Source organism: Festucalex cinctus, chromosome 4 (genome assembly GCF_051991245.1).
Source record: "Festucalex cinctus isolate MCC-2025b chromosome 4, RoL_Fcin_1.0, whole genome shotgun sequence".
In the NCBI taxonomy this organism is placed as follows: domain Eukaryota; kingdom Metazoa; phylum Chordata; class Actinopteri; order Syngnathiformes; family Syngnathidae; genus Festucalex; species Festucalex cinctus.
Genome location: NC_135414.1, coordinates 29,746,227 through 29,771,469, shown reverse-complemented (window position 1 = coordinate 29,771,469; position 25,243 = coordinate 29,746,227). Strand labels below are relative to the sequence as shown.

General features: G+C 42.3%; 3 protein-coding genes across 8 annotated transcripts; 1 reads left to right on the top strand and 2 right to left on the bottom strand.

The window, feature by feature from the left end:
• Positions 1 to 363: 363 nt before the first annotated feature.
• Positions 364 to 14,949, bottom strand: eprs1 (glutamyl-prolyl-tRNA synthetase 1). 3 transcript variants are annotated; one of them, XM_077520180.1, is made up of 35 exons: positions 14,759 to 14,949; positions 13,705 to 13,789; positions 13,524 to 13,623; positions 13,169 to 13,325; positions 12,954 to 13,087; positions 12,759 to 12,859; positions 12,564 to 12,690; positions 12,305 to 12,497; positions 11,316 to 11,487; positions 10,973 to 11,206; positions 10,802 to 10,886; positions 10,466 to 10,525; positions 9,470 to 9,490; positions 9,022 to 9,132; positions 8,815 to 8,951; positions 8,273 to 8,480; positions 8,091 to 8,203; positions 7,327 to 7,456; positions 6,959 to 7,156; positions 6,729 to 6,896; positions 5,906 to 6,160; positions 5,102 to 5,311; positions 4,366 to 4,643; positions 4,144 to 4,195; positions 3,816 to 4,025; positions 3,660 to 3,732; positions 3,179 to 3,258; positions 2,990 to 3,091; positions 2,763 to 2,918; positions 2,482 to 2,679; positions 2,178 to 2,351; positions 1,934 to 2,094; positions 1,429 to 1,507; positions 1,102 to 1,166; positions 364 to 1,030 (listed from the first exon to the last, which is right to left on the bottom strand). In XM_077520180.1, the coding sequence occupies exons 1-35, from the start codon at positions 14,799 to 14,801 to the stop codon at positions 880 to 882; spliced, it is 4,821 nt and encodes a 1,606-aa protein (XP_077376306.1). In that variant the 5' UTR covers positions 14,802 to 14,949; the 3' UTR covers positions 364 to 879. The 3 variants fall into 3 exon arrangements, with proteins under 3 accessions (XP_077376306.1, XP_077376307.1, XP_077376308.1); XM_077520181.1 differs by lacking the exon at positions 9,470 to 9,490; XM_077520182.1 differs by lacking the exon at positions 5,906 to 6,160 and having other exon boundaries at positions 14,759 to 14,948.
• A 346-nt stretch (positions 14,950 to 15,295) lies between these two features.
• Positions 15,296 to 21,992, bottom strand: tdp1 (tyrosyl-DNA phosphodiesterase 1). 4 transcript variants are annotated; one of them, XM_077520176.1, is made up of 16 exons: positions 21,095 to 21,985; positions 19,877 to 20,455; positions 19,748 to 19,791; positions 18,941 to 18,996; positions 18,759 to 18,855; positions 18,562 to 18,596; positions 18,372 to 18,464; positions 18,129 to 18,299; positions 17,750 to 17,828; positions 17,499 to 17,675; positions 17,245 to 17,293; positions 17,094 to 17,160; positions 16,907 to 17,014; positions 15,870 to 15,972; positions 15,683 to 15,788; positions 15,296 to 15,472 (listed from the first exon to the last, which is right to left on the bottom strand). In XM_077520176.1, exons 2-16 carry the CDS (start codon positions 20,451 to 20,453, stop codon positions 15,399 to 15,401), a joined length of 1,836 nt encoding a protein of 611 aa, XP_077376302.1. In that variant the 5' UTR covers positions 20,454 to 20,455; positions 21,095 to 21,985; the 3' UTR covers positions 15,296 to 15,398. The 4 variants fall into 4 exon arrangements, with proteins under 4 accessions (XP_077376302.1, XP_077376301.1, XP_077376300.1 ...); XM_077520175.1 differs by having other exon boundaries at positions 19,877 to 20,464; positions 21,095 to 21,984; XM_077520174.1 differs by having other exon boundaries at positions 19,877 to 21,984.
• slc7a6os (solute carrier family 7 member 6 opposite strand) lies at positions 21,333 to 24,980 on the top strand. Its single transcript, XM_077520179.1, has 5 exons — positions 21,333 to 21,765; positions 22,676 to 23,023; positions 23,922 to 24,131; positions 24,218 to 24,347; positions 24,435 to 24,980. Exons 1-5 carry the CDS (start codon positions 21,577 to 21,579, stop codon positions 24,593 to 24,595), a joined length of 1,038 nt encoding a protein of 345 aa, XP_077376305.1. The 5' UTR covers positions 21,333 to 21,576; the 3' UTR covers positions 24,596 to 24,980.
• Positions 24,981 to 25,243: the final 263 nt, after the last annotated feature.

Genomic DNA, 25,243 nt, shown 5'->3' with positions numbered 1-25,243 from the left:
CTAGTCCCTCCCCTACACACACCCGCTGAAATAAAAGCTTACGAGTTTCGTGAAATGCATTTTAATTTAAATATTTACATATCTTGTAACGTAATAGTTACAATAAAGATTTAAATATGTTCAGACTTGTCCCACACCAAAAATAAAAACATTACGCATTAAAATTAGCGTTATTATTCTTACTTTGAAAATAAAAGCAGGACGTGACTTGTGACGTTTTCATGATGGGCGGGGTCGCCACAAGTTTGACAAGCTCACGTTTTTTGTGTGCAAAAATCAGCCATGTGGCACCCAACTTTCAAAGGACATATTTGTGTTAAATGTTATGGTAAACGTACAATTTGGTACATACAAGCAAAAAAATTTCCACTGAAATAAGTTTATTATCTCAAGTTGTTTAAATTTTTACGCTAGAGGATACATAGCTGGCTCACACAACCAGATGTACATCATGCTTGGACTGCTGCAGATTGACAAGATGTTTTGTTTTTTCTATCTGCAAGCCAATGCAGAAAGGGTGATGGAAGATGGGGGGGGAAAAAAAAAAAAAAAAAAGATTCAAAACACAAGTTGAGAGTTACCTGAGAGAGGCTGCCATTAATTCCGAGGGAGTTTATGACATGACTGTTTGGTTCCCCATGATGAATACGGTAGTATTTATTCATTATTTTCCACTGGTTTTGGAAGTAAATGTTTTGTTTCTCTCACATGAGTTCTCTCACCCTCTCGTCCAATGATAACATGTTTTTGAAAAACAACTAAATGACAAAAGAATACAAGTGCCATTGAAAACCTACCCATGGGAGATACAATACAAAAAGGAGTAAATAAATGAAAGGAAGGTCATAAAAAGCCCTTTACTGCTACACAACGACATTCTCAGTAGCTTCGTCCAAACATGGTGTAGTACTGAGCCGGCACCTTGCCGCAGACACACAACTGGCCGGGCTGCAGCGTCTTGAGTGGCGAGAAAGGGATGCACAGACTCTTTGCGCCCATGGATGGCGCTCCTGGCTCCAGGTCTTGATCCCTGATGACACCAACCACAACTATTAGCATGCTAAAAAAGGCAAAAGAAGGAGAAAGAGTACATTTACATACTTGGCAGTGGTTTTCTTGATCCAGTCCTCGCACTCCATGCCACCACAGAACGGAATCTGGACAATCTGCCAAACGGAACAAAATGTGTTTTAAAGAGGCAATCGGGCTGCTTTTTGAGCATTTCCCTGGCTATCTCTTGAAGATGATCCTTTATCCTGTGGTGTGGTTTGTCATTCAAGTGGTTTTCTATTAGTCTTGTGTTGCTCATATCGAGTACACCGTACACACATATTACAATATCGGAATGTGTGTACGCTTCGATTAGCGCAGTGTGACTGACTGAGGAGAGGGCGTCCTCTGGGTGGCTTTTTTGCTTGCTCTCCTCACCTTGCCAGAGTCGAGTTCCTTCTGGAATTGTTCCATCGTGTCTGCAGCCACCATGTGAGTCTTCAGGTCATGTGATGCTCTGTTTAGAAATAAAAATAATAAACAACGTATCTTTGAGTCTATTCATTTGTAATTGATGAACGTGTGTCAGAGTAATGTTAAAATTTCCTGCTCAGTCATTTGAATTGCATTTCTTCCTTTCCACATTAACGTCAGCTTTACAGATGCCACATCCACTCCTGAGAAGTATGTCTTGATTGACTGATGGTATGATGTCACTGCTACTAAGTCACACTATACTTACTTATTTTTAATCACTGACTTTTCAAGTCCTTTAGAAACATTGTTTTTCAAAACAGAAATTGAAGATTTTATTTATGAGCCGTATTGCTCCAACAAATGTTAATGATGACCTAACATTGCCAATAAATACCAGTAAAAATCACATGGTAGGAGTAGAAGCAAGCAAATGTCAATGTTCCAACAATATCCGAGTGAGTCTCACTTATTGAACAAGCAGGTCTGAATGTCCTCCAGCACGGCAGCCAGTTTCTTCTCCACCTCGGCGTCGGGGATGGTCAACTTCTCGCCGGTGTCTCTCCTCACGGCGACGCACTGCCGCAGCTGCATGTCCTTCGGGCCCACCTCCATACGGATGGGAACTCCCTGGTGGTGGGGGCGAGGGGAAAGACATTCACTCGTACCAGTTTGAAATGAAATGTTTTCTGTTAAGGTGGTGACTTTTCGACCTTGAGCTCCCAATGGTTGAACTTCCATCCCGGTGAGTAGTTGTCGCGGACGTCGCACTTGACTCTGATGTCGGCGGCTTGCAGCCTGTTGACGTACTTGGCGCACTGGTTCATCAGCGCTTCCTTCTCCTGCTCTGGCATCGATGCTGTGATTCCGCATGGAATGATGACAACCTGAGGAACGACAATGTAAGGAGGCCTTCAAATTAAATACTGTTATATAGCGCATGTGTTTCCACTGTGGATTAAAACTCATTAATTGCCCGGCTTTACATGCAATTAACTTCAGTTGAAGATCAAGTACCTGAAGACAGGCCACTCTGGGAGGCAGCACCAGCCCCATGTTGTCTCCGTGCACCATGGTGAGGACGCCAATGGTCCTGGTGGTAAGACCCCAAGAGTTTTGGAAGGCCAGCTGCTTCTCGCCAGGCTTCTTGGGGTCTTCGAACGTGATCTCGAACATCCTGGAGAAGTTCTGACCGAGATGGTGGGACGTGGCGCCCTGCAGCAGCAGCCCAGAAAACACAAAGTTAGCAAGCCAGTTCAGACCGCTCCTCAAGCAAGCTCCGATGTTGGCGCATGTACTTGGATGGCTCGACCGCTGGCGGAGATGAAGGCCTCGACGGTGGTGGTGTAATCGCCTCCTGCAAACTTCTCCTTCTCAGTCTTCCTGCCTTTCACCACTGGGATGGCCATCAGCTCCTCATACACTCTGGCGTACAGGTCCAGGATCTGAAGCACCTACAAAGCAAAGTGGAAAACTCAATTTTGTGAGAAAGTGTCATTATAAACACTAAATCCGTCATGCTTACCTCCTTAGCAGCCTCCTCTTTGGTCGCAAAGGCTGTGTGTCCCTCCTGCCACAAGAACTCACGAGTCCTCAGGAAGGGCTGAGGGTGTTTGAACTCCCATCTCTGCAAGACGAAAGCGGGCCAAAGATGTAAGATCTCACACTGTCCAAACTTCAAAAGACCGAAAGTACTGAACGGAAATTGGCTCACCACAACATTACACCACTGGTTGAGCTTGATTGGCAGATCTCTATGGGACTGAACCCATTTGGCATAGGCTGGATACATCACTGAAACACAAAATGATATAGTTCTTAGTTATTTTCCAAGTATTACTTTGAAAAATATGTACATCTTGAACATTGTTTAAAAAAAAAAAAAGATGCGGCCATTTAAGCCAACCAGACATCTACAAAAGTCATTGATTGGGGGAAAAGCACAATAAAAATGGCCATTTAAGCTATTGTCCGACCCCTCAATCACACATTATTTTTGACTCAACTTTCAAATAATCGTTTGTTCCATTCTTTTTCAGTCTGCTTTCCATTCATCAATTCTCTAGGCAGTGTGTTGTGGTAAAGATGTCTATCACTACTTATTGATGCATGACCGCAAAGCAAAACTAAAACAAGTCCACTTTGCATGCATTCAAGGACACAGAAAAATCTGCATTATTAAAATGATGTCTGACCAGTCTCGCTGGTGGGTCTGACAGCAATGGGCTCTGCCAACTCTGTCTTCCCTGAACGTGTTACCCAGGCAACCTGGAAAACAAGGCAACGAACTTATAAAAATGTTTTTCATCGATTTATATAATCTTATGATTCTTTTTTTTGTGCTAGCTGACCTCTGGAGCAAAGTCTGCAATGTGCGTCTTTTCCTTCTCCAGGGCGGCCTGTGACACGAACATGGGGAAGTAACAGTTCTCCACGCCCAGCTTCTTGATCTCGCGGTCAAAGAAGTCCTTGATGGCCTCCCAGATGGCGAAGGACCACGGGCGCAGCACGTAGCAGCCGCTCACGTCGTAGTACTCGATCATCTCCGCCTTGGTGATCACCTGCATGGGACAAATGGTCAGTGAATACAACTACAGTACACGACGCACGGGCTATTATATACCACAAGAAAATGTGTGGCTAAATAATGTTGTGGTCAGCGAGTGTATTTGAATGTACCTGAGAGTACCAGTCTGCCAGGTTCTCCTCCTTCTTAGCTTCTAAGCCCAAGCTGGAAAGAATGAAGGCAGATTTAAATCAGAAGAGATATTACAAAACAATAACAGCTGTCAATCACCTACTCAAGATGGACGAATGCAATATCCCAAGAAATACTAATTATGATTTATTGCTAGATCCTCATGTTCTTAGATACTTTGGCCACCTCTGTCCTGCTCTTACCGAGTTTGTTTCTTGGGTCCTGAACCATCTCCTGCGCCACCAGCTCCTCCGGCAGGATCCTTGCCCTGACTTGCCTTGTCTCCTTTCCCCTTCTTGGCTCCTCCGGCAGCTCCTCCTGCTGCACCTCCTCCTCCCTGCTTCTCAGACTTGTTCTCTCTCTCCTTGCGGTTCTTGTCCTCGCCACCAGCTGCCGCCACCGGTTTGTACTCCTGCCCAGTGAGTGTCTTGTATTTGTTCTTCAGCTCCAGCAAAGTCTTCACGGCTTCGTCCACCTGATCCTGAAACAGACAGCTTCTGTGATGTGTGGCCTCCTTCACAAAATGGTTCCCATTTAACAGGATGGTGATTGCGAATAGGAAAAAAACAGCAATAATTGTATGTCCCAACTGAAAATATTTCTAATTGCCTCTACTAATTGATGGCAAGGTGAACGAGTGGTTAGTGTGCACACAAACTGCTGTGTGGAGTATGTTTTCTCCGGTTACTCTGGCTTCTACCACATTTAAAAAATGTGCATGTTTGGTTTATGTTACTAATTTTCTACCGGTGGGGCTTTAGCGCCATCTTTGGCATTTTAGGGTAAGTACAAATTATGCAGAAAAACATATGCAAGTCAGTTTTCAGGGAATAAGAGACAAAAACAGAAAAAAAAAAAAACAGCAAAATGAGTAAAGTGAATATGTGAGGGATTACTGCATCCATAACCACCACTCATGCTTAAATTGAGGGGTCTCACCTTGGGGGCTTTTTCAGACTTCAGCTTCCTGACCAACTCTCCCTGCTCAGCCACCTTCTCAAAGAGGCCAGTGGCAGAGGCAGCATCATTCTGAACTGGAGCTGGTGCTTTCTGGGCCGCAGCCGCCACGGGTTTGTACTCCTCGCCGGTGGCCTGCTTGTACTCGGCCTTCAGGGCGAGCAGCTGCTTGACTGCTGCGTCCACTTGGTCCTAATAGAGAACAAAAAAAAAAAAAAAAAAATATATATATATATATATATATATATATATATATATAGCTAAACAAGTGATTGTTGAGTCGGAGGTGGATTAAACCCCTCCCTTGAAATCCTAACCGTGGCATTGGAGTCATTACGGCGAACAAGCCTTGCTTGAAAATTTTAAAGCCTAACTTTGGTTTTTGAAAGCTAAAGCCTGGCTTTAAGTTTGAAACCCTCAACCTTGTTTGAAAGTGTAACCCAGTCTTTTTTTTATAAAAAAAAAAAAAAAAAAAAAAAGGACACAAATTTAAAACACTTAAAACCCTAACTGAGAATGAACATTTTTTTTTTTTAAACAATGACCTTTTCTTGAAACAAAAAATTGACATTTGAATTTGAAAACATATTTGTTTGAAACCCTAGTCCATGCTTGTAACCGTAACCTTAGCATTTAACCCTAACTCATACTTGAATCTCTAATTTGAAACCCTGATTTTGTTTTTACAAGTTTTATTTGAAATGATAAACTTGGCCTAAAACTCAGTGCAAGTTGATGTGGATTCAAATCAATTTTAAACTCTCATTTCGACAATCATGTGCATACCTTGGGTGCTTTTTGCAACTTGAGTTTCCGCACAAGCTCTCCCTGCTGCGCGACACGCTCGTACAAGCCGGATGAAGCGGTAGAAGAGGAGGAGGAGGAGGAGGAGCGGGAGGAGGAAGAAGAAGAGGTCACGGCAGACGAAGGAGCAGTGGAAGCCGTAGCCGGCGCCATCCCGGGTTTGTAATCCTGACCCGTCAACTTTTTAAACTCGGCCTTGAGTGCCAGGAGATGCTTGACCGCCGCGTCGATTTGGTCCTGGTACCATCAACACATTAGCGTGTAGCAGCGGGACAAATGAATGTGAAAACCATGCGCGTGATGACGCGGGGTGGGGGAGACGACGATTAGCGGGACCGCATGACATATTAGTGGTCAAAGATGACACGTGACAGTGTGAGGACGAACTTGACGGACAGATGAGGAACAAGACAAACAACTATAGTACTGACGAGCACCAACTGAAGGGGAGAATTGTTTGATGCATGCAATGTGGACATATCGCATAAACAGTAGAACCTCCCAAGTCGACCAGGACAAAAGTGCTACAAATGTGTGTAGTTTAACAACTCTTTTCATCATCCGTCACGCCAAATATCTAAATACATTGGAGGTGAGCTTGAGCCATACTTTGCCAAGCTCTCATCTAAAGAAATCGTGATCCATTGCTTGCACAGTTAATAAAGATTTCATGATGAAGAAGTTAACTTTTATAACTTTATTTTCTTTCTAATGTTTTTGAAATGAGAACAACTTCAAAATTCAACCAGTTGTAACAGGTTGGTTTTTGTTGGAGGTTCCACTTTAAAAACGTGTGGCCAGTTACCTTTGGCGCCTGCTCTGACTTCAGCTTCCTGACAAGCTCGCCCTGCTGAGCGACGCGTGTATATGGGCAGGGAGCAGAATCTCCTGATGGGAAAGCTGAAGCTGGGGCGGAGGCAGGGGGAGACATACCCGGCTTGTAGTCCAATCCAGTCTGTTCCTTAAACTGAGCCTAGAAAAAACAAATGGAATAAATTAATTGATCATCGCAATCACTGCATATGAAAGTTTTACCTTGAGGGTAAGAAGCTGCTTCACTGCCTTGTCCACTTCCTCTTTGGGTGCTTTGGCCATCTTCAGCTGGCGGACAGTTTCTCCCTGAGCGACGATACTCGAGAAAAGCTCACAAACTGTGGTGGAGGAAGTGGCCGCAGGTGCAGCGGCGGGGGGCGCTTTGGCAGTGGCGAAGGGCACTTTGGAAGCAGCTGGGGCCTGCCAAGAAGCACGGCGGAGTACAGCTTTAAACTGGGATGCAATCTTTAACTAATTTACTGCCAGTCCAATAAAAATTTAACTTTGACGTCTTTACCCGTCAATGGCAGTGAATGAGTTAAAAACAACCCAGAGATGAATGAAACAACAAAACAAAAGTGGACACTCACCGTGTTGGTGGATGCCTGGCTCTTGCCCTTGTCCTTGTCTTTGTCTTTGGAGCCGGCAGTGGGCATCTCCTTGACATGACCATCGGGAATGTAGATGAGGACACATGGACTCTCCCTGCAGCTGTTAGGACTGCAGAACAAAGTCATTATCTTCAGCAAATTGCAATACAATAAACCCGAAGATATTCTGGAATTTTTCTGTAAAACTTTAAGGTTACTGTAATTTTTATCATGTTGATTTTTTTTTCTTTACAGCAGTGAAAAGTTCATATTTTTGTTGTAATAAGTTTGAAATATAGAATTTTCATGCAGATTTTATAAGTTTAAAAATCTATTTTTTAAAATTACTGCACAGTGCCATCTACGTCTGTATTTCATATTGTCAATTGGAATTTCTCTTCTACGTAAATAAATAAATAAATTGATAAATAGATAAATAAATAAATAAATAAATAGGGTGTATGTAGTTTAATTGTGAATGTGGACTCTCCTCTTAAAAGATGCATCCGCCATCATACACAAATGGCAGGTACAAGTTGCCGGTACTAATATGTGTGTTTAAAATGATTAGCGGGCCAGCAAAACAAACAAATAGCTTTCTGTGATTCGTGACCATGATGGACACACGCAGCTTAACTGAAATTTCTGAAAAATGCAATAAACTAATATAGAGGTGTATTTTTCAGCTTTGATCAATCCAGTCACGCATGATAATTTGGCAAGTATCACTTTAAAAAAAAAAAAAACAGCCTCCTCCTCCTTACCTGATTGGCTCATAGGGCTGGTCACAGATGTAGAATCCCCGCCTCTGGAGCTGAATAATGTCACCTTTCTTTAAAGTCTTCAGACAGGGGTCGCCCAGCATTTTCTCCTCCATCTGAAACATCACACAGTCACGTGAACAACAAGTCACCGTCCACTCACGATGACGCGTACCGGCGCACACCTTGCTGTCTCTGTTGATGTAGTCCTTGAAGTTGTCGTCCTTGGTGACGACCGCTTTGGTGATGAGGGGCTGGTAGTTGACGCAGATGGTTGGCACGAGGGGGGCGACGGCGGTCTCCGTTAGCCAGGTGATCTTGGTAGTCTTCTTGTAGTCCTTGTTGTCCAGGTCCAGGCGGGCATCCATGGACGCGATCTTACCGTCAGCCCCTCTGAGCAGAGGAGAAAAGAAAAGCCATGAGCATATTTGCCACTTAAACCATTACTCGTATACTCGAAACAAATTTCCAGGTACTTGAATAAATAAACTATGCACCAAAAATAGAAGCATCCTCATGCATTTGGCGGCTCTTATCACATGAACGACAACTGTACTACATTGATTTATTTGCCTTATGTTTTGAGCCAAAATTTCATTTGCTGGGGAGATTACGAAAAAAAGAAAAGAAAAGAAAGGAGCACATTTCAGTTATTAGTCAAGGTAACACTGTACTGTATTAGTTTATGCATACGATACGGCATGAGATGAATAATTAAGGTTCATACTTGTTGATCTTGGTGATGATGAGGTTGCCCCAGTTAATGAAGGTGACCACCTCACCCTCCGTGAACGTCTCTGCATCCGCTCCTTCCACCAGCACTCGGGGTCCGTACCACACCTGCTTCATCCCCACTTCGGCATGCTACGTGGAAGGGAGATTCTCAGCCACTGCATGTGTGTGTATATTTGTGTATGTAAGAAGAACTGCACACCTTTGGATGTTTGGCCACCTCTTTCATCTCCTCCGTAGCTTCCGGAACAGAAACGGGAACCACGTATGAGCTGGATAGAGCCGTGTATCTGGGCGCTACTGGGTCAATCACCTAAAACGTGCACACAATGATTAAAGAAGCATTAAACATGGCATAAATATTTAAAAAAAAAATCAAATATCCTTCAGGAGAGACATGAGAGGGGGGAAACAGACTTAATGAGTGAATAATTGCTACATGCAGGTAACAAAACAACAACAACAAAAAAATATATAGCTGCTTGTTCAGTCCACAATCCACTTCAGCAACTTAATTCTTTCCAAGCTCTTTAAATAGCATGAAGTCCCCTTCTTGCATCTCACCCAGAGTTAACAGCAGCTAAGCCTAAAGTAGAATGACGGAAGGGGGGTGTTGAAGAGGATGGAGATGATGTGGCAGAGAGGAGTACCTTCACGCAGCTAACAGGCAGCTTGGAAACACACAAGAGTGAGGAGACGCCGTCACATATGCACACACAAGTACAGTTGGACAAAAGGTAACGCAAGCTCCAAAGTTGAACCCTCCGAAGAGCAGTGCACTGCAATCTCACTGTTTAGTTCCAACCATTGTCATCCAAAACAGCGGAAAACAATAGCGCTCAATGGCCACATTTGATTTAAAAAAAAAACAAAAAAAAACCTCATTCATAGATTCAGTTAAATTCCACATCTAAATAGCTAAAATAGTACATTTTTAAAAAATGTGCTCTATTGTTATTACCTAGAATTAGCTTAATATTTAAGTATTTATACAGAAATGGTAACTCTATATGACAAATGGCAGATTGTAAATGTTCAGTGGGCTATTTGTGAACCCAGGCCATACTTTGCTAACCCGTAATTAATTATAAGAGGGCCTAAAAACATGTCAACCTAAGATAACAAATCCACTAAATAATACAGGACTTGGCACATGTTTATTGTGACAATGTATATAAAAATCCATGTCTCACCATTTCTGCTTTTGTTACTTTTTATTTCCATATCTAATTGTTTTTGCTTAACTGCTACTCATCAGTTTTAACATGACATCAGCTGGAGAAAACACAAACATGTACAGCAAAGTGTAGATTAGACTATTATTTTAGTAATTTATGTATGAAGCAGCCAGCCAAGAAAACAACAAGTAGCACAAAAGAGAAAAAAAAGAAAACGTAAATGTGGGACACAAGAGGGTACGATTTATTGGATGGTAGGCGAAAAGGTTGTCGTATTATTGAGTCAAGGGGGAGAAAAGGAAATGAAGGGATGAAGAAGCCATACTAGCTGTCTGTCTGAAATAGTCACCAAGCAACGCGATACTCGATTTACTCTGGTTTAGCAACCTCGAGGAAAAGCGCCGTGTATCATTTCCAGTATTCTCTCATTCTTTGTGTAATGATGCAAGATAAGACGGGAAGCCGTACCTTCTTATTGAAGGCCCAGATCTTGTCCCACTCCATGTTCACCACTGATCTGGATCCACCCTATAAGTCAAGAAATATGTTTCATCTACAGTTAGAAATATGACAAGGAAATGTTTTTCTTACACCCTTTAAACATCTTTTATTAATCTCGGGCATTTGAGTGGACATCTATTATCTATATTGTGTGTGTTACTTATAATATGGACAATTATCACTATTTTCAGTAGGGGTGTCGATTACTTACTGTATTACGCGTCAGGACTTAGTTCCTAAACTCCTAATAGTCACTATGGCCAATAATGCAATAGGACAATAGCACCGACAGGATGAACGTACCTGTGCCGCGATGAACTGTTTCAGGCCCTCCACGGTCATTCCTCTCCTCAGGACCCCTCTGACTGTGGGGAAGCGAGGGTCGTCCCTGAGAAAAAAAAAAAGTGTCACCTTGTGCCATCAACTTGCAAGCAGTGTACAAAGCGGCGCAAGTTCACAAGCCCAAAACCTCACCATCCATCCACGTAGCCTTCATCCACGAACCACGTCAGCTTGCGTTTGGACAGCACCGTGTTGTTCAGGTTGAGGCGGGAATACTCCCAAATGTACGGCTTCCTGAGGCGCAGCGCGTCGATGAACCAATAGTACTGCTCGTCACGGTCGTGGTATTCGGTGGTCCTCAGGGCGTGCGTCACATTCTCTCTGCTGTCCACGATAGGGCAGGCGAAGTCGTACGTTGGGTAGACCCTGGAAGAGAAAGAAGAAGAAGACAGGGTAATCTGTACCATTTCATACCTGCTGACCGCCAGAGGCAGTTGGTCACACTTGTGGTAATTTGTGCAATTAATTCGAGTACTTGTATGTGTCTCTGGTGCGTGGGTGGGGGGTGGTCTTGCAGCGGTACAACGTGGGGTCCCGCATGCAGCCGTTGTTGGAGTTCATGTCGATCTTGGCCCTCATGCAGCACATCTGACCGCGCTCGGTGCCGGCTTTCATCTCCGCCCAGAGCTTCATGTTCTGCTCCAAAGCTGAAAAAAAAAAAATTGTAGTAATCATAGTGGCTCTTTCCTTTGTAATATTTCCCCCCCCCAATCAGAAACACAAAAATTATATTATTTTTTTAAAATTAAGATTAATGGGGGTTTTAAATACAATTGTGTAATTAATGTTTTAATTTAGTGTGGATGATTATTGGTCTCGGTGTGCCCTGCGATTGGCTGGCAACCAGTTCAGGGTGTACCCCGCCTACTGCCCAAAGCCAGCTGAGATAGGTTCCAGCAGCACCCCCCAAACCTTGTGATGAATAAGTGGTCAAAAAAATTGATGGATGGATGTTTTAATTTACTTTAAAATGTATTTTTAGTTATATATTAGTATATACCTGCATTTAATTATATATTAATACATATTTAATTTAAATTGTGTCTTTTTCTAGACAGTCGATGTAGCATAACCTATTCCTGAATAACAACAATCATTGTAGGGGAAATAAACATGCAAGAGATTACGAAAATAGTTTGGAAAAAAACAAACAAAAAAAGCATACATTTGAAAATTATTTGTAATCTACTACTTTTAATTAATTACTTTAAATGTAATAATTTTAATCTGACTTTGTGGGATTTTTTTTCCCAAAACAAGGCATTTACAGAGAAATAAGAGTAGTGTGTAATTGACTCCAATCTTCCAGAATTCAGTAATAAAAATATATAAGCCCCTGGCTTGCCTTGGAGCATGTGCCGTACTAACTAGCCTTGAAATGACCTGGTCGAATGGCAATATTGACAGGTATACAATTCATTGTTGGCAACTCAAACGAACGTACAGTATGTTTTCCAGACGTACTGTGATTCCTGCACTTGGACTCGGTACGCTGCTCCCGCTCCTGCTTCATTTCGTCAGGGGGCGTATCATCGATGTAGGCCTTGCCCTCACTCATCAGCTGCTCGGCCAGCTGCATGATGACGCCAAAGTGGTCGCTGGTGTAGGTCAACTGGTCCGGCTTGATCTGCAGCATAGCCACATCCTCCAGGATCACCTGAAAGGATGCACAGGCGTGTTATGACATGCTGTTAAAATGGGATTTATTTATTTTTTTCCTCACCTTTTCAAAGTCCTCCTTCTCCTTCTCTGGGTTGGTGTCGTCAAAGCGCATGATGAGCTGACCTTTAAAGGTGACCTGGTAGTGCTGGTTGAGCAAAGCGGCCTTGGCATGGCCGATGTGCAGATACCTGACGGCAAAGACAAAACATGAGATGAATGACAAAATCTAGTCTTTAGCTTCCTGAGTGGGCCTCACCCGCTGGCTTCAGGTGGGAATCGAACAACCACCTTGCCCATCTCGGCTCCGGGCAAGTCCACAAACTTTCCGAGGTCGGCCTTATTCTCCTTCACCACCGACTGACAAGCATATAAGAAAATCATCACAAAAAAATGATTACACTCACACCCACAACCACAAAATCAGTACAACTATAGGTAACCCATGGCTTACATTGGACCTAGTTGGAGCTTTTTTGCTGGTGTATTTGTTGTCCAAGGCAGTGAAGGGAACCTGAGAGCTCAGGAAGAAGAACCACCGACTGACATGGCTGAAAGTCTTGTCCTTGGTGGGCCAGGCGCTGTGACCTTGACAAGCCAAACGCCACAATTAACATAACGTTTTAAAACTACAAACTGATCAGGATCATCTTTTTCAAAGGCGCTCACTTTTGAGGGCGGCCCACACGGACATGTCGGCCAGGGTGAGCGCGTGGCCCACCAGGAAGGTTCTCAGCGAGAGGGCCTTGTCCAGCTCGGCCAGAGATGCGCTCAAATCGGGCTGACCGCAAAGACGTCGAGCGCTGAATTCCAGCCAGTGATCCACCTGCAGACACACACACAAAAAAAAAAAAACTCTCATGAGGCCAAAGATGTTTAAATCAAGATTGTGGTAAAACATTTTATCCAACTATACTATAAATTCCCCAATCAAAAGACAACCTTCAATTTCAAACTTCTGCTTTGTTCCTCTTAATTCCCATGGAAAGTTTTCAATTTTGAAAATTCACAGTTTATTGCACACCTCAGTCTGCTCCATCAGGTTGGATCCATAGAGGCCGAGAGCCGGCGCCACTCGCGCCAAGTATCGGCTGATGGAGTTTGCGTCATTGAACTGGATGCCACTGCGGGGGACGACAACAAAAGGCTTTTTTTCACCTCTAACATGGGCGCAGCTGGTTGCAGACAGAGGTTATCCTGCTTACTCAGAGACGTGAAGGAGAGTGTCCTTGCCTTCCTCCACTGACAGTTGCACGCTTCCTTTCACGTGTTCGGCGGTCAGGAGGGCTCCTGAAGAGAAAGCATGATCTCAATGTGAAACAACCGATTCTTCTTTGGCATTCTTGTTAGCGTGAGATTTGGTGCTAAGGAAGACTTTAAAATGTCTTTTGTAGTCAGAGATGGGAAATCCAGGTCCAGAAAGTAAAAAAAAAAAAAAAATGCCAGTTTGGCTTTAGCTTCAGCTGCTTGTACTCAACCAACAGGTAAACAATGTCATTACAAGAAACAACCGTGGCTAAAGCCAAATTAGCAGTGTTTTTTTTTTTTACTTTCTTGACCTGGTTTTCACCACCTCTGTTTGTAATCTTGCATCAGCTGATCAGCATGCAGTACCCACTCAGCTCTGTGTCGCTGTTGAGCCGCTTTGACAGCACTGCCAAAGCTGGGATGACGCTATTAAACTTAGGGTTCTTATTCTTAATTAAAGCACTTCTTCACTGACCAAAAATACATTTTATACTAAAATATTAGTGCAACTCACAAAAATGCATGTGGGGATTTCGACAGAACCATCAAATCAATCGTTTGGGCTCATTCGGTGTAGTTTCTGTGCTGATGCAACACACCGTAAGCCTTCACGCCAATTGCAAGTTGATTTTACGTTCAATCTCTTAATTCAAAAGAGGAAACAACGCGCGTAGACTTAACCGTGATAAAAGTAGAACAACTGAGCTTTTTGGCATAAAGTAACTGAAATTATTCGGCGGTTCTGTCGCTTGTTTTGAGTGCCACGACGACAGGATCACTAATTGGTAACTCACTCATACACGCCCCACTCAAGCACGCTAAAGCATATATATGTGACTTAAATTCACAACAAGTGTTACAGGTTTTGTCCATGCTTTATCGACCTAATTGTTTTTATGCCGGTGGTGGATACGTAAACCGTGCTGATAAGCTATTTAGCAGCCTAGCCAGCTCAGCTGTCACTCATGGCCATTACGCTTTTAGAAAACTCAGCCAGAAGTTGTCACTCACCTAAAGGCGGGTTGCTAGTGTTGATGATCAGGTTTAACGCCATGCTGTGAGATTATAGCCTTCTCTCCGTGTAAGAAAAGAGCCCACAACTACTAAATTTGCTAGCAGTCAATGTAAGCTCGACTAGCTCGCCACACTCAACCGCAAGAAGAGCGTGGAGAAGGCGAGCGGGCTTCTTCGTGGTTTTGTTTGGCGACCGCTTTACAACCACACGGCTCTCTACTGCCACCAAGCGATGCACCGTGAATTACAAATGTTTTTTTTGTTTTGTTTTATTTTGTTTACTTTTTTGTTTGTTTCAATTTTACTTTTGGTTATTTCGTTAATTTTTGTTAACTACAATAACCTGAACGTGAAGTTAGGGAGGCAGGAAGTATGGGATGGTATAAAATGGTGGTATGAGGAGAAGGACTGAAGGGTGAAAGGAGGAAGAGAGGCTGGAAGTCTGTAAAATCAGAAGTTTAGAGGTGCAGACAGTTTTGGTGCCAGAGCACATTTGATAGGGGGGGGGGCATTCACCAATGTAGACGGTTGTCATGTGATGAGCAAACATGTTATTTTATTGTTTAATGTACAAAAATATGAAAATAGCATACAATAATAAAAAAAAATAATAATAATCCTAAGTGTGCATTTAATTTTAGGAGGGAACCCAAACGTTGCCGTGTGTGTCTGGTGCCTGGCTGTATGGAATGTTCCAGATCCAAGGCTGATCTGTGGATAAAGGGAAAAAAAATGAGCATTACTTCATTTAATTAAAGACATTTCTTAATGACCGGACATGCACACACACATTGTCATTCAGAATGTACATAAATGACGTCACCGACTCTCGCTAAAAGTCTGCAGCTCACCTGCCCGATTAATGAGGACAACCGCGATAGAAATGGGATGGATGAATGGCTAAAGGATACACATGTATACCTTTAGCGGTGTAGCATGTCGGCGGTAGATCAAATGGCACTGGGAAACCGGACGACGACGACGTGACAGGAAACGGGTTTTTCCGAACTGCGAACGTCTTCATGTTCTGCAAGAAGATAACGGTCACCGTCTCTTCGCAAATAATACTCTTTAGCATTAGCATGATCGTGCGTGTGTGCGTTCTCACAAAGGCCGAGGGCACGTAGAGGACGCCGAGCTCATACGATCGAACCATCACCTGCGTGTTGTTCTTCTCCAGAGCCCCCCATGCTGCTTTGGATAGGTTGGCACTGTAATAATGTTAACAATAATTAATTCTTATTCTTAAATGTGAATGCTATTTAAAACAAATAAAAAATAGGCTAGTCTACTCCAGTCCTGTCGGTGGCAGAAAAGTGTTTGCAGTAGGGGTGTTAAAAAAAATCGATTCGGCGATATATCGCGATACTACATCGCGCGATTCTCGAATCGATTCAATAATCGGCAGAATCGATTTTTTTTTTTTTTTTTTTTTTTAGGATTCACACCTTGAGCATGGAAGAATGTTATATGAACGGAACATTAAGCCTTAATATTTTATTTTAATGCTGTTCAAACATGAAACAGATTACAACCTCTATAAGACTGAAATTTCAGATAAATAAATAATACATTTTCATATAAATCTTACACTCTACAAGCTTACTGATTAGTATTTTCTAAATTTGAATGGAAAAAAATCACAACAATCGACTTATAAATTCGTATCGGGATTAATCGCTATCGAATCGAATCGTGACCTGTGAATCGTGATACGAATCGAATCGTCAGGTACTCGGCAATTCACACCCCTAGTTTGCAGTAAAACATTTGTTCACCAAAGAATATGGAGGACCAAAACTGGCAAAATTCAAAATAAATAAATGACTAAATAAATAAATGAACAAAAAAAATGAACATAAAAATGGATATAAAAAAATATAATCCGAAAATTATATAAAAAAAATAAACATAGATGGCAGTCTTGGTCCTAAACATAAAAGACTTCATTGAGATATTTGCTGTGCCACCTATATGTACAAATCAATACTTCACCTAAAAAAACAAAAGCTCTCTTTTTCCTCAAATAGTGACCATTGCTGTAAGAGATAGCGCCTCAATTCAACACCCGGTGCACACAAACAAATATACAGACGACCTAAAATACACAGCAATTTTATTTTATTTTTTTTTAAATCTACCAACCTGGTGACAAGGACCCACGCCAGCTGAGTGAAATCAGGCGACGTCCTCATGTACGTCTTGATATGGGGCATGGCGTGAGTCCGCCCGGTTGCATCCGCTTGCCATCGGCTGCACAAACACGCTCGCTCAATATGATCACAACATCATTTACTTTGGTGCAATCAATCATTCATAAGCGAGAACGTACTGAAAGTAGGAGTGCAGCCAGAGTTGCTTTTGCGCCGTCTGGATGCTGTAGGGAAGCGAGCCCCCGGCTGGCGAACAAGAAGAGACTCAATAAGTACTTCAAATAAAAGCAATCTTGAAATAATTTATAGAAAAGGAAAAAAAAAACTCACCAGGGTAACCTTCTAAACTCGTCCTGACGTCTTCCACTGATGGATACAACTGCAAACGAAATAACTTACTGAACTATAGAAGATATGTCGTGTCAATTATTATTAGAGGTGAGGCATTTATTTGTTTATTTATAGGCTACATTACCTAAAATGAACTATAATCGTTCTAGGTGATTTTTTTTTTAAATTTGACGTTCTCAAAAGCTTTTGAATGCACATCAATGTTTCCGTGCTTTTGTGGCGACGGAGCGTACCAAGTGAATGGGGGGGCTGGGCCGCAGAGACGATTTTCCCAGCGTGGTGAGGGTGCGCTGGAACTCCCCCGCCAGCCACTTGGTCTTGTCCACACCCATGGAGCCGATGCTGGAAAACTGGCCCACCACGGGCCACTGCTCCTCGCCGGGGATGCAGTCGGTGTGCTTGTAAAGCAACTGCCAACCACAGAGAGACGTTGATGGCAATAATCCAAATAGATGCGACATGATGTTGTTGTTTTTTTTTTTACCTTCCTGAGCCTCAGGTGACCCCAGCGATCCATATCTGGGCCCACATATCTGCCAGGAGTGGAACCCACCAGATATACTCTGAACACACACAGACCAGAGCAAGGTTATTTTAGTTAACTTTTTTAGTGCAGTTTAATTTTTATATGGCATGTTTTGGCCCTTCTACGTTTAAAATCCACATTAATCGTCAGATGAATGGGAATAATCTAATATGCCTGTGAATCGAGTCGATATGTGCTTTTTTTTTTTTTTTTTTTAATATTGTAACCTTTTCTAATATCATCATGATAATTATCGTTTCGTGAGGTTCATATCGTGATATTATATCGCCACGTTTGGATACCATTACATCGCTACTGCCTCATCAACAAGACGTGCCTGGTCTCCGAGAGGTCGTGCTCTTTGATCCTCTGGATCCACTCCTCCAACTCGGGCGCCCGATACGATGCCAAATATTCCAGCAGGTCCCGCTTGAAAAATGTGGGCGACTCGCCGCAAGTGTCGCTGCTGCCTTTTGGTAACCGTGGAAACAGAGGACTCATCCACATCCTGTCAAAGGAAGCCATCATCACTCAGTCGTGAGCTCAGTCCAGTTCTATGAAGGAGCAAAATGGAACACACCCCTGCGTCTTCTGGTACCAGTCGGCTCGGATGAGGTTGGAGGTGAGGATGATGACTCGGAAACCCTCATCGTACCACAGCAGCATCATCTTCCTGCAATCCAACAATCCACTCATTAGAGTTGACTGCGGCTGTGGATGCAATACTACAGTAATCCCAAAAAGGTCTACTCATGGTGAGTCCTTCTTACGTGTGGTGCGTTCCAAAAGCGATGTCCAGTTTGGCCTGTAAGGCAAAAATATTCATCGGTGCGCATACTGCATTTAAAAAGACTCAGTGAACAAATGCATGCAAAATAAACACCTCACCTCAAATAAATGACTTTTTTTTTGTTTTTTTTTGTTCAAGATTTACATTTAAACTGTAATGGACCACAATGTGTTGTACCTGGCAAAAGCGAATGTGAGGGAAGGGTTGAGCCTGCTGCACCAGCCGAGCCTTGGCCTCCCGCTTGTCGCCGTGGACGATCAGGATGGGACGATCCCTGAGAGGAAACGCAAAAACAAAAAGGCAGAAAGGTTCACCTGAGCGTCGCCATTGTCGACGCCATCGTTGTGATGCGAACTCACCTGAACTCTGGAGGATATTGCTGAACCATCCAGGCCAGGTCAAAGCAGTAGTTAAACTGTGTCGGAAAAGAGATCGAATAGTGTTAGCGAACTTTAATAAATGTGGTTCCTATAATTATTTTTTTTCCAACTTTACATTAATTCCTGTTGAGCTGGTTCTGAGGTTAATTGGAAATGTATTTTTTTTTTTTTAATAAATATAAAATTTAAATGCAATAAAAACATTTAATTAAATTAATAACAAAATTACTGTTCATTTAATAAAGGCGTAAAATAAAAACAGATAACAAATAAAAAAGAGCAAATAAAAAAAATGTAAAATTAAATACAAAATAAAAATAGTAAATATGGTAACTAATTAGGTATTAAATTAGATAGTATTGAAGTAATTTATAGGGTAAAATAGCAATGCAATGAACAATGAATAAAAAAAATAAATAAAAATGTTTCCAAAAAAAGTAGAAGAAAATCATCCTCCACTATGCAGGGAGAAATAGGGACCCCCTCCAAAAATAAAAGAAAATAATTAAAAAAGAAAATGCTCCAATATGAGTGAAATGGGGAATGCAAAAAATAAAAAATACAGTAATTGCCTACATTAATAGTAATTGAATACACAACAAATTGATAGCTAATTAGTTTTGGAATAGAAATTAATCATTAAAAAAAAAAAAAAAGTTTGGTAATAAGAAAATGCTTGCAATACCTCAAAATTACTAAAAATCAAGACAATTTTCAATTTTAGTCCAGATTTTAGCATGAAACATGAAGTCGACACACCTGATTCATAATTGATTGAAAGCTCACCTGAACGGACTCTTTTAAGGTGCCGAATAATGGCGAGAGGATGTCTGCAGAAGAAAACATTATCATTTGATAAAACATAAAAGCAGGATCGCAAGTTTTACCCCAAAAAATAGATGGACTTCCCCTCACCTCTGATGTGCAGTGCGCCGCTGTTGTACTTCCTGTCCAGGCCTGTCACCTTGTTGAGGTAGAACCGAAACATGTCATCCTGGCAGGGAACGCTGGACTCGAAGAAGTCGTCGGGCTCGTCGATGTAGTAGACGCGTCCGTGGGGGCTGGGAGGGCGTTCGTCCGCCACCTTCTTGCGTTTGGGACTGGGAGCCTTCCTTGCAGGTGGTGGCTTACTCTTCTTCTTTGCATCATCATCATCATCATCGCTGTCAGAGAGCGCCCAGCCGGAGCCGTCTGCCGCGTCCAACTTCCTTTTCCCGGCTAAAGATGGAGATGGCTCATACTTGACGGGGTAGAGCTGGTTCTTTGCAGCCTGCTGTCTGGCCTCAGAACCGACCACGAGCGCAGGTACCGGAGATGGTTCCGGTTTCACCTCCAAGGGGGTGGAGTCTACTTTGGGGGTGGGGGAAGACAGGGAACCATGATCGGACACGGTCGTTTGAAGAGGTTTGGACGACTTCACCGATGGGGGAAGCTCATCGTCGTCATCGCTGCTGGAGACGCTCCACTTGCCGTGTTGACTGCCCTGAGACATATCTACGCACACTTGGAAAATCCAATCAATGTAGATATAACATATATTCAGATTTAAAGGGCCCCTGGTTTCATTGAAAGGTATTAAATAATTTCCAATTCATTTAGTTGCCCATTATTTCTCTGGTGCAGGTTGATGGATCAAATTATTTTTAAATGAATCATTTTTCAAAGGACATCATGTCTTAAATAAATCAATTATTTATGATTAGTAGTTGTAGGAGGAGGAGTAATACTATATTGCCTTTAAGACATCATTTCCATAAAGCTAAATACTTATCAGTAATTTACATTCAATAAAAAATAAATAAATAACTAAATACAAACACGAAAATGTGAACACTTTAATTAAAGCATTGTATTAGGACGTGATTTTTATTTTATTAATTTATTATTATTATTATTTTTGCGAGTTAATGTGAGGGACGCAGTAAGCAAATTCAGACTGTAGTCTAATCGGGCAAGATACATTAAAAAAATAAAAATAAAAAGTCTTTGATGTTCAGTGTGCACTGAACCATGCAGCCATTTCCATTGTGCATATATGTGCAAAACAAAAAGCATAAAATGTGGTGAAGGGTATAAGGAGATACGAGCGGATGATGCATTATCGATAAAATGACATTTACCTATATGACTTACCTTAATGCCACGTTGTTGGTGTGAAGTTCAGAGTGTAGCGGGCTTCAAGATTTTGATGAAATAAACTTCGATGAGAAATGGAGAAATGAGCAGTGTGGGGAATAATGTCCGCTTGCGATATACGTCCGGGTAGAAACTGAGAATAACAATAAAAATAAAAGCCAGTCTTGCACCACAATATGGGTCCGGGTAGAAACTCGTCACGAATCAAATGTAAAGCAGGGGTGGGAAAACGTGGAGTGAAAATCTGTGCTATTTGTTTTTACTTTTGCAACGCCTGAATCTCTATTAGATTGTTATAGCCATCCATCCAATTTCAATAGTTTATTGTTATTAGGCGACAGCAAACAATCGCGTTCCCGCGGGTGGGCGGGGCTGTGTGCGCGTTTTCGTGTCACGTGACGTCGTCAAAGAGACAAACACAGACAGAGCCAGGCAGGCAAAACAGTGAAACACGCGCACAGGCCAGGCGACAAACCAACATGGAGCCCAACGCTACCATTCTGCGTGTTAAGCGCAAGCGGGGCACCGACCCCGCGGACGCCTTGCTGCTCGCCTGCAAGCGCATCCGACCGGAGACCAACCAGGCTCCCGGCGAGACGGCACCGGAGCCCGGCGAGGCCGACGTGGAGAAGTCGGTGTTCAAACTCGTGGCGACGGTCGCGACACAGGTAAGATGGCCGCGGTGTCGGCTAGCGAGTTCGTGGCCGGCTAGCGTCAACACGACGTAAGAAAGACGCAAAAAAGACCACTTTAAGATCTACTAACATGACTTTTGTCACTTTATTCTCTGGAGAAGATATATTGTCGCTCTAAATGTGAGGTAACTGTCTAACCTGACACCCCGCAAGGTTTATTAGTTTTGCTTGTAGCCGTTAGCCGACATCGAATGACGTCAGCGGGTATCGCTATATGACGTCGTGGTGACACCTTGATCGGCTTCATAAAAGGCCTTTTTTTCCAGTAAACAAGAAAAACTTTGCCAAATATTCAGTTATATTTATTAATAATGTTATATTAATAATTTCAATTGAGGAGTAGAATCGAATCTCTTTTCTTTAAGGATTATAATAACAGCATCATTAGAAAACAAAATGTGAAAATTACTAGGCCGTTATTTAAAATAGGTGAGTATTGGATTAAGAAAAAAAAGGAAATTTACACATAAAAAAAAAAAGCCACATTTCATACAAGGTAACTTAATGTTTTTCACACAAGCAAAAACAACACATTAAAGCATTTACAAACAGTGAGATTGAGAAGCAAAGTAGATTTTTAAAAAGTAGCTTATAAAAATTATTAAAATAATGCAAAAGCATTTACATTTGTGTCTGACTTGATTTAATTTGGTAGCTCATTCCACTTGCATGCAGCATAACAGCTAAATGCTGCTTCACCATGTCTACTTTGAACTCTTGGCTTGTCTCTAATAAGAAGAAAATACTGAAACAGATTTAAAAAATACACAATGATGGAACAAAAATGAAAAAAAAATGTTCGCGAAAAAATAATGATGAAAATTACAAATAAAAAATAAATGTTTGACCACCGTGACCCCCATTGTGAACCCCCCCTCTTCAGGATGCCCCCGTGCAGACGGAGGTCCGCCAGGCCTTGGCCCGACCCCGCGTGGCGCACGCCCTGCGGCCGTCCGCCAACAGCTCGCAGCGCATCTTCGGGGACCTGCGTAGCGCCAAGTTGGGCTTCCGGCGCGAGGAGCGCTACCGGATCCTCTCCAGCCACCGCACCGCCGCCGGCCTCACGCTGCCCACCCGCACGCAGACGCGCCAGACGGGCGATGGCGCCGAGGTGCAAGAGGAGGAGGAGGAGGAGGCCCGGAAACGGGAGAAGTGTTTGGGTCTCGGGCAAGTGCAGGTGGTTGATCTCCTTCACGAAGATCTCCCGGAACAGGACAAATCGCTCAGCAAGGTGAGAGAGGAAGACATTTTGGATGCACTCGCCTCCGTTCAGAAGTTGGGAGGACAAAAAATTTTGAAAAAATTCACAACATGACTTTTAGTGAGCAAAAGGATCACGTTTATCTATCAGTGTTACTATAAGAAATATGTCAAATTTGCTTGTGGCAGTAGGCCAAGTCAAAACATTCACTATTGTGGTCTAATCACAACTAAAGCTATAACGCGCAGAATATTACGTAAAATATACAACAATACACAAACGGAAAATTAACAAGTAGTTAAGGGGAGGAATTGTAGAAAAAATAAGGACAAAAAAATGAGAATGGATATTAGAATAAAAGTTTGACAAATGAGATTTCAGATAATATTAAATGACAAATAATTTAAAAAATTATACCGAACAGATTTTTTTAATACGAAAAAATAACAGTACAGCTTTAAGCAAATTAGGTGTAAATGCAAAAAATGAATCAAATTTCAGAAATATTGAAAAACAAATAGTTTGTATTCGATACAAAAACAAGATGAGCGAAAAACAAGATAAGGCATAAATGCAAAAATATTAAACAAAAATCTGAAATATTAAAATAAGGCAAGTACAATATTAGGCGTAAATGCAAAAAATAACTAAAAAAAGAAATTGGGAAATATTAGGTGGGGAAAAAATAATAAACAAATACACAAGTATTAGATTATCAAAAGTACCAAAATATTATAGAAAACCACTACAAAAAAATGATCATTAATTTTACACATAAAAATAATGAAAAAAAGTCAAATACCGCTATTAAAAAATATTATTGAGCAAATAGGGCTTTTTTTTTTTTGTATTTTTTTTTTTGTATTTTTTTTTTATGCAAGCACATGAATAAAGACCGTAAAACGTTGAATGTGTTTTGACGTAACAGTCTGACCCCGACGTGATCCTGTGCAACAACACAAAGATGCTGCGTGAGCACCTCTGCATCGGCGAGCAGCGGCAACGCCGGCCACGCGACGACGACGACGACTGCGGCAACGGGGACGCCGACTACGTGTACGACCTCTACTACCAGGAAACGCCAGGATGGATCCACGACATCCTGTCTGTCAGGGCCTACGCAGACCACACGCAACTGGTATGCACGCGTGTGTGTGTGTGTGTGAGAGAACACGTTTAACGGGCCCATGAAGTCCAGAGTGAGAAATTTACTCCCGTCGTCAGGTTCCTGAGGAGGAGGCTGGCGAGGAGGAGGCGTACGACGACGAGGATGACGAGAACGAGGAAGGAAACTGGAGGAACGACTACCCCGAAGATGAGAGTGATGACAGCGACAGAGAGGAACGCTACGGACGTACGTCTTATCTGTTTGTCACCTCGCCGAGTCATTGACACTTACAGCAAAAAAAATAAATAAAATAAAAAATCTGTCGTGTTGCAGACTACTGGGAGGAGGATGAGAACGAGGAAGACGAAGGCTCTTCGTGTCGCAGGAGCTGGCAACGCTACCAGAGGGAGCTGCTGCAACAGCTCGACAACCACCAAGACCGCAGATTGGACCTCGACGATGACGACGACACAGACAAATACGACTCAGACTGAATCTGAATTTTGTGGCCCGCACGACGGGTGTCCTTTCTATTTTTTTTTTAAGCACATTTGTGCGTATGTGTGTGTTGGGTATGCTTTTGTGCTGTTAGCGTGCGGTGCGTTCAGTTGCGTATGTGTTCTAGAGTGTTTTGTATCCCGTGAAAGTGCGCGCGGTTGTGTTGCTGTGTTGCGAGACGGACAGTTTGGAGGCTCATCCGTTTTGGGCCCGCGTTTTGTTTGTTGAAGTTGAGCGTGTTACAACGGAACGAATGCCAGTTGGATTTGAATTTGTAAATATGTGTATAACAGATTTGAAAATAAATGTTAAAACGCTCAATAAGGTTTCTGCTCATTGTGTGATTGACCAACTGTCAAATAAAAAGATTTGCATGCCAAACTCAGATCTTGCCCGCCACATCCTGTTTTGTGGCCCACTAAAGCAAATTGAGTGCATAGTCACGTTTCTTGCTAAATGCATGACTTGTTTTGGCATCAATTTTTACTAAAATTGCTCATTTTCATGGCTTTTTAAAGATAAGAGCATCTCCAAAACACCAAATCCCTTAAAGGGATACTTAACTCATTCAGGCATTTTCAGCAGTAAAAAGTTAGTACTTGATAACTACATTATTTTTTATATACATTGAATACCTTTAAAAA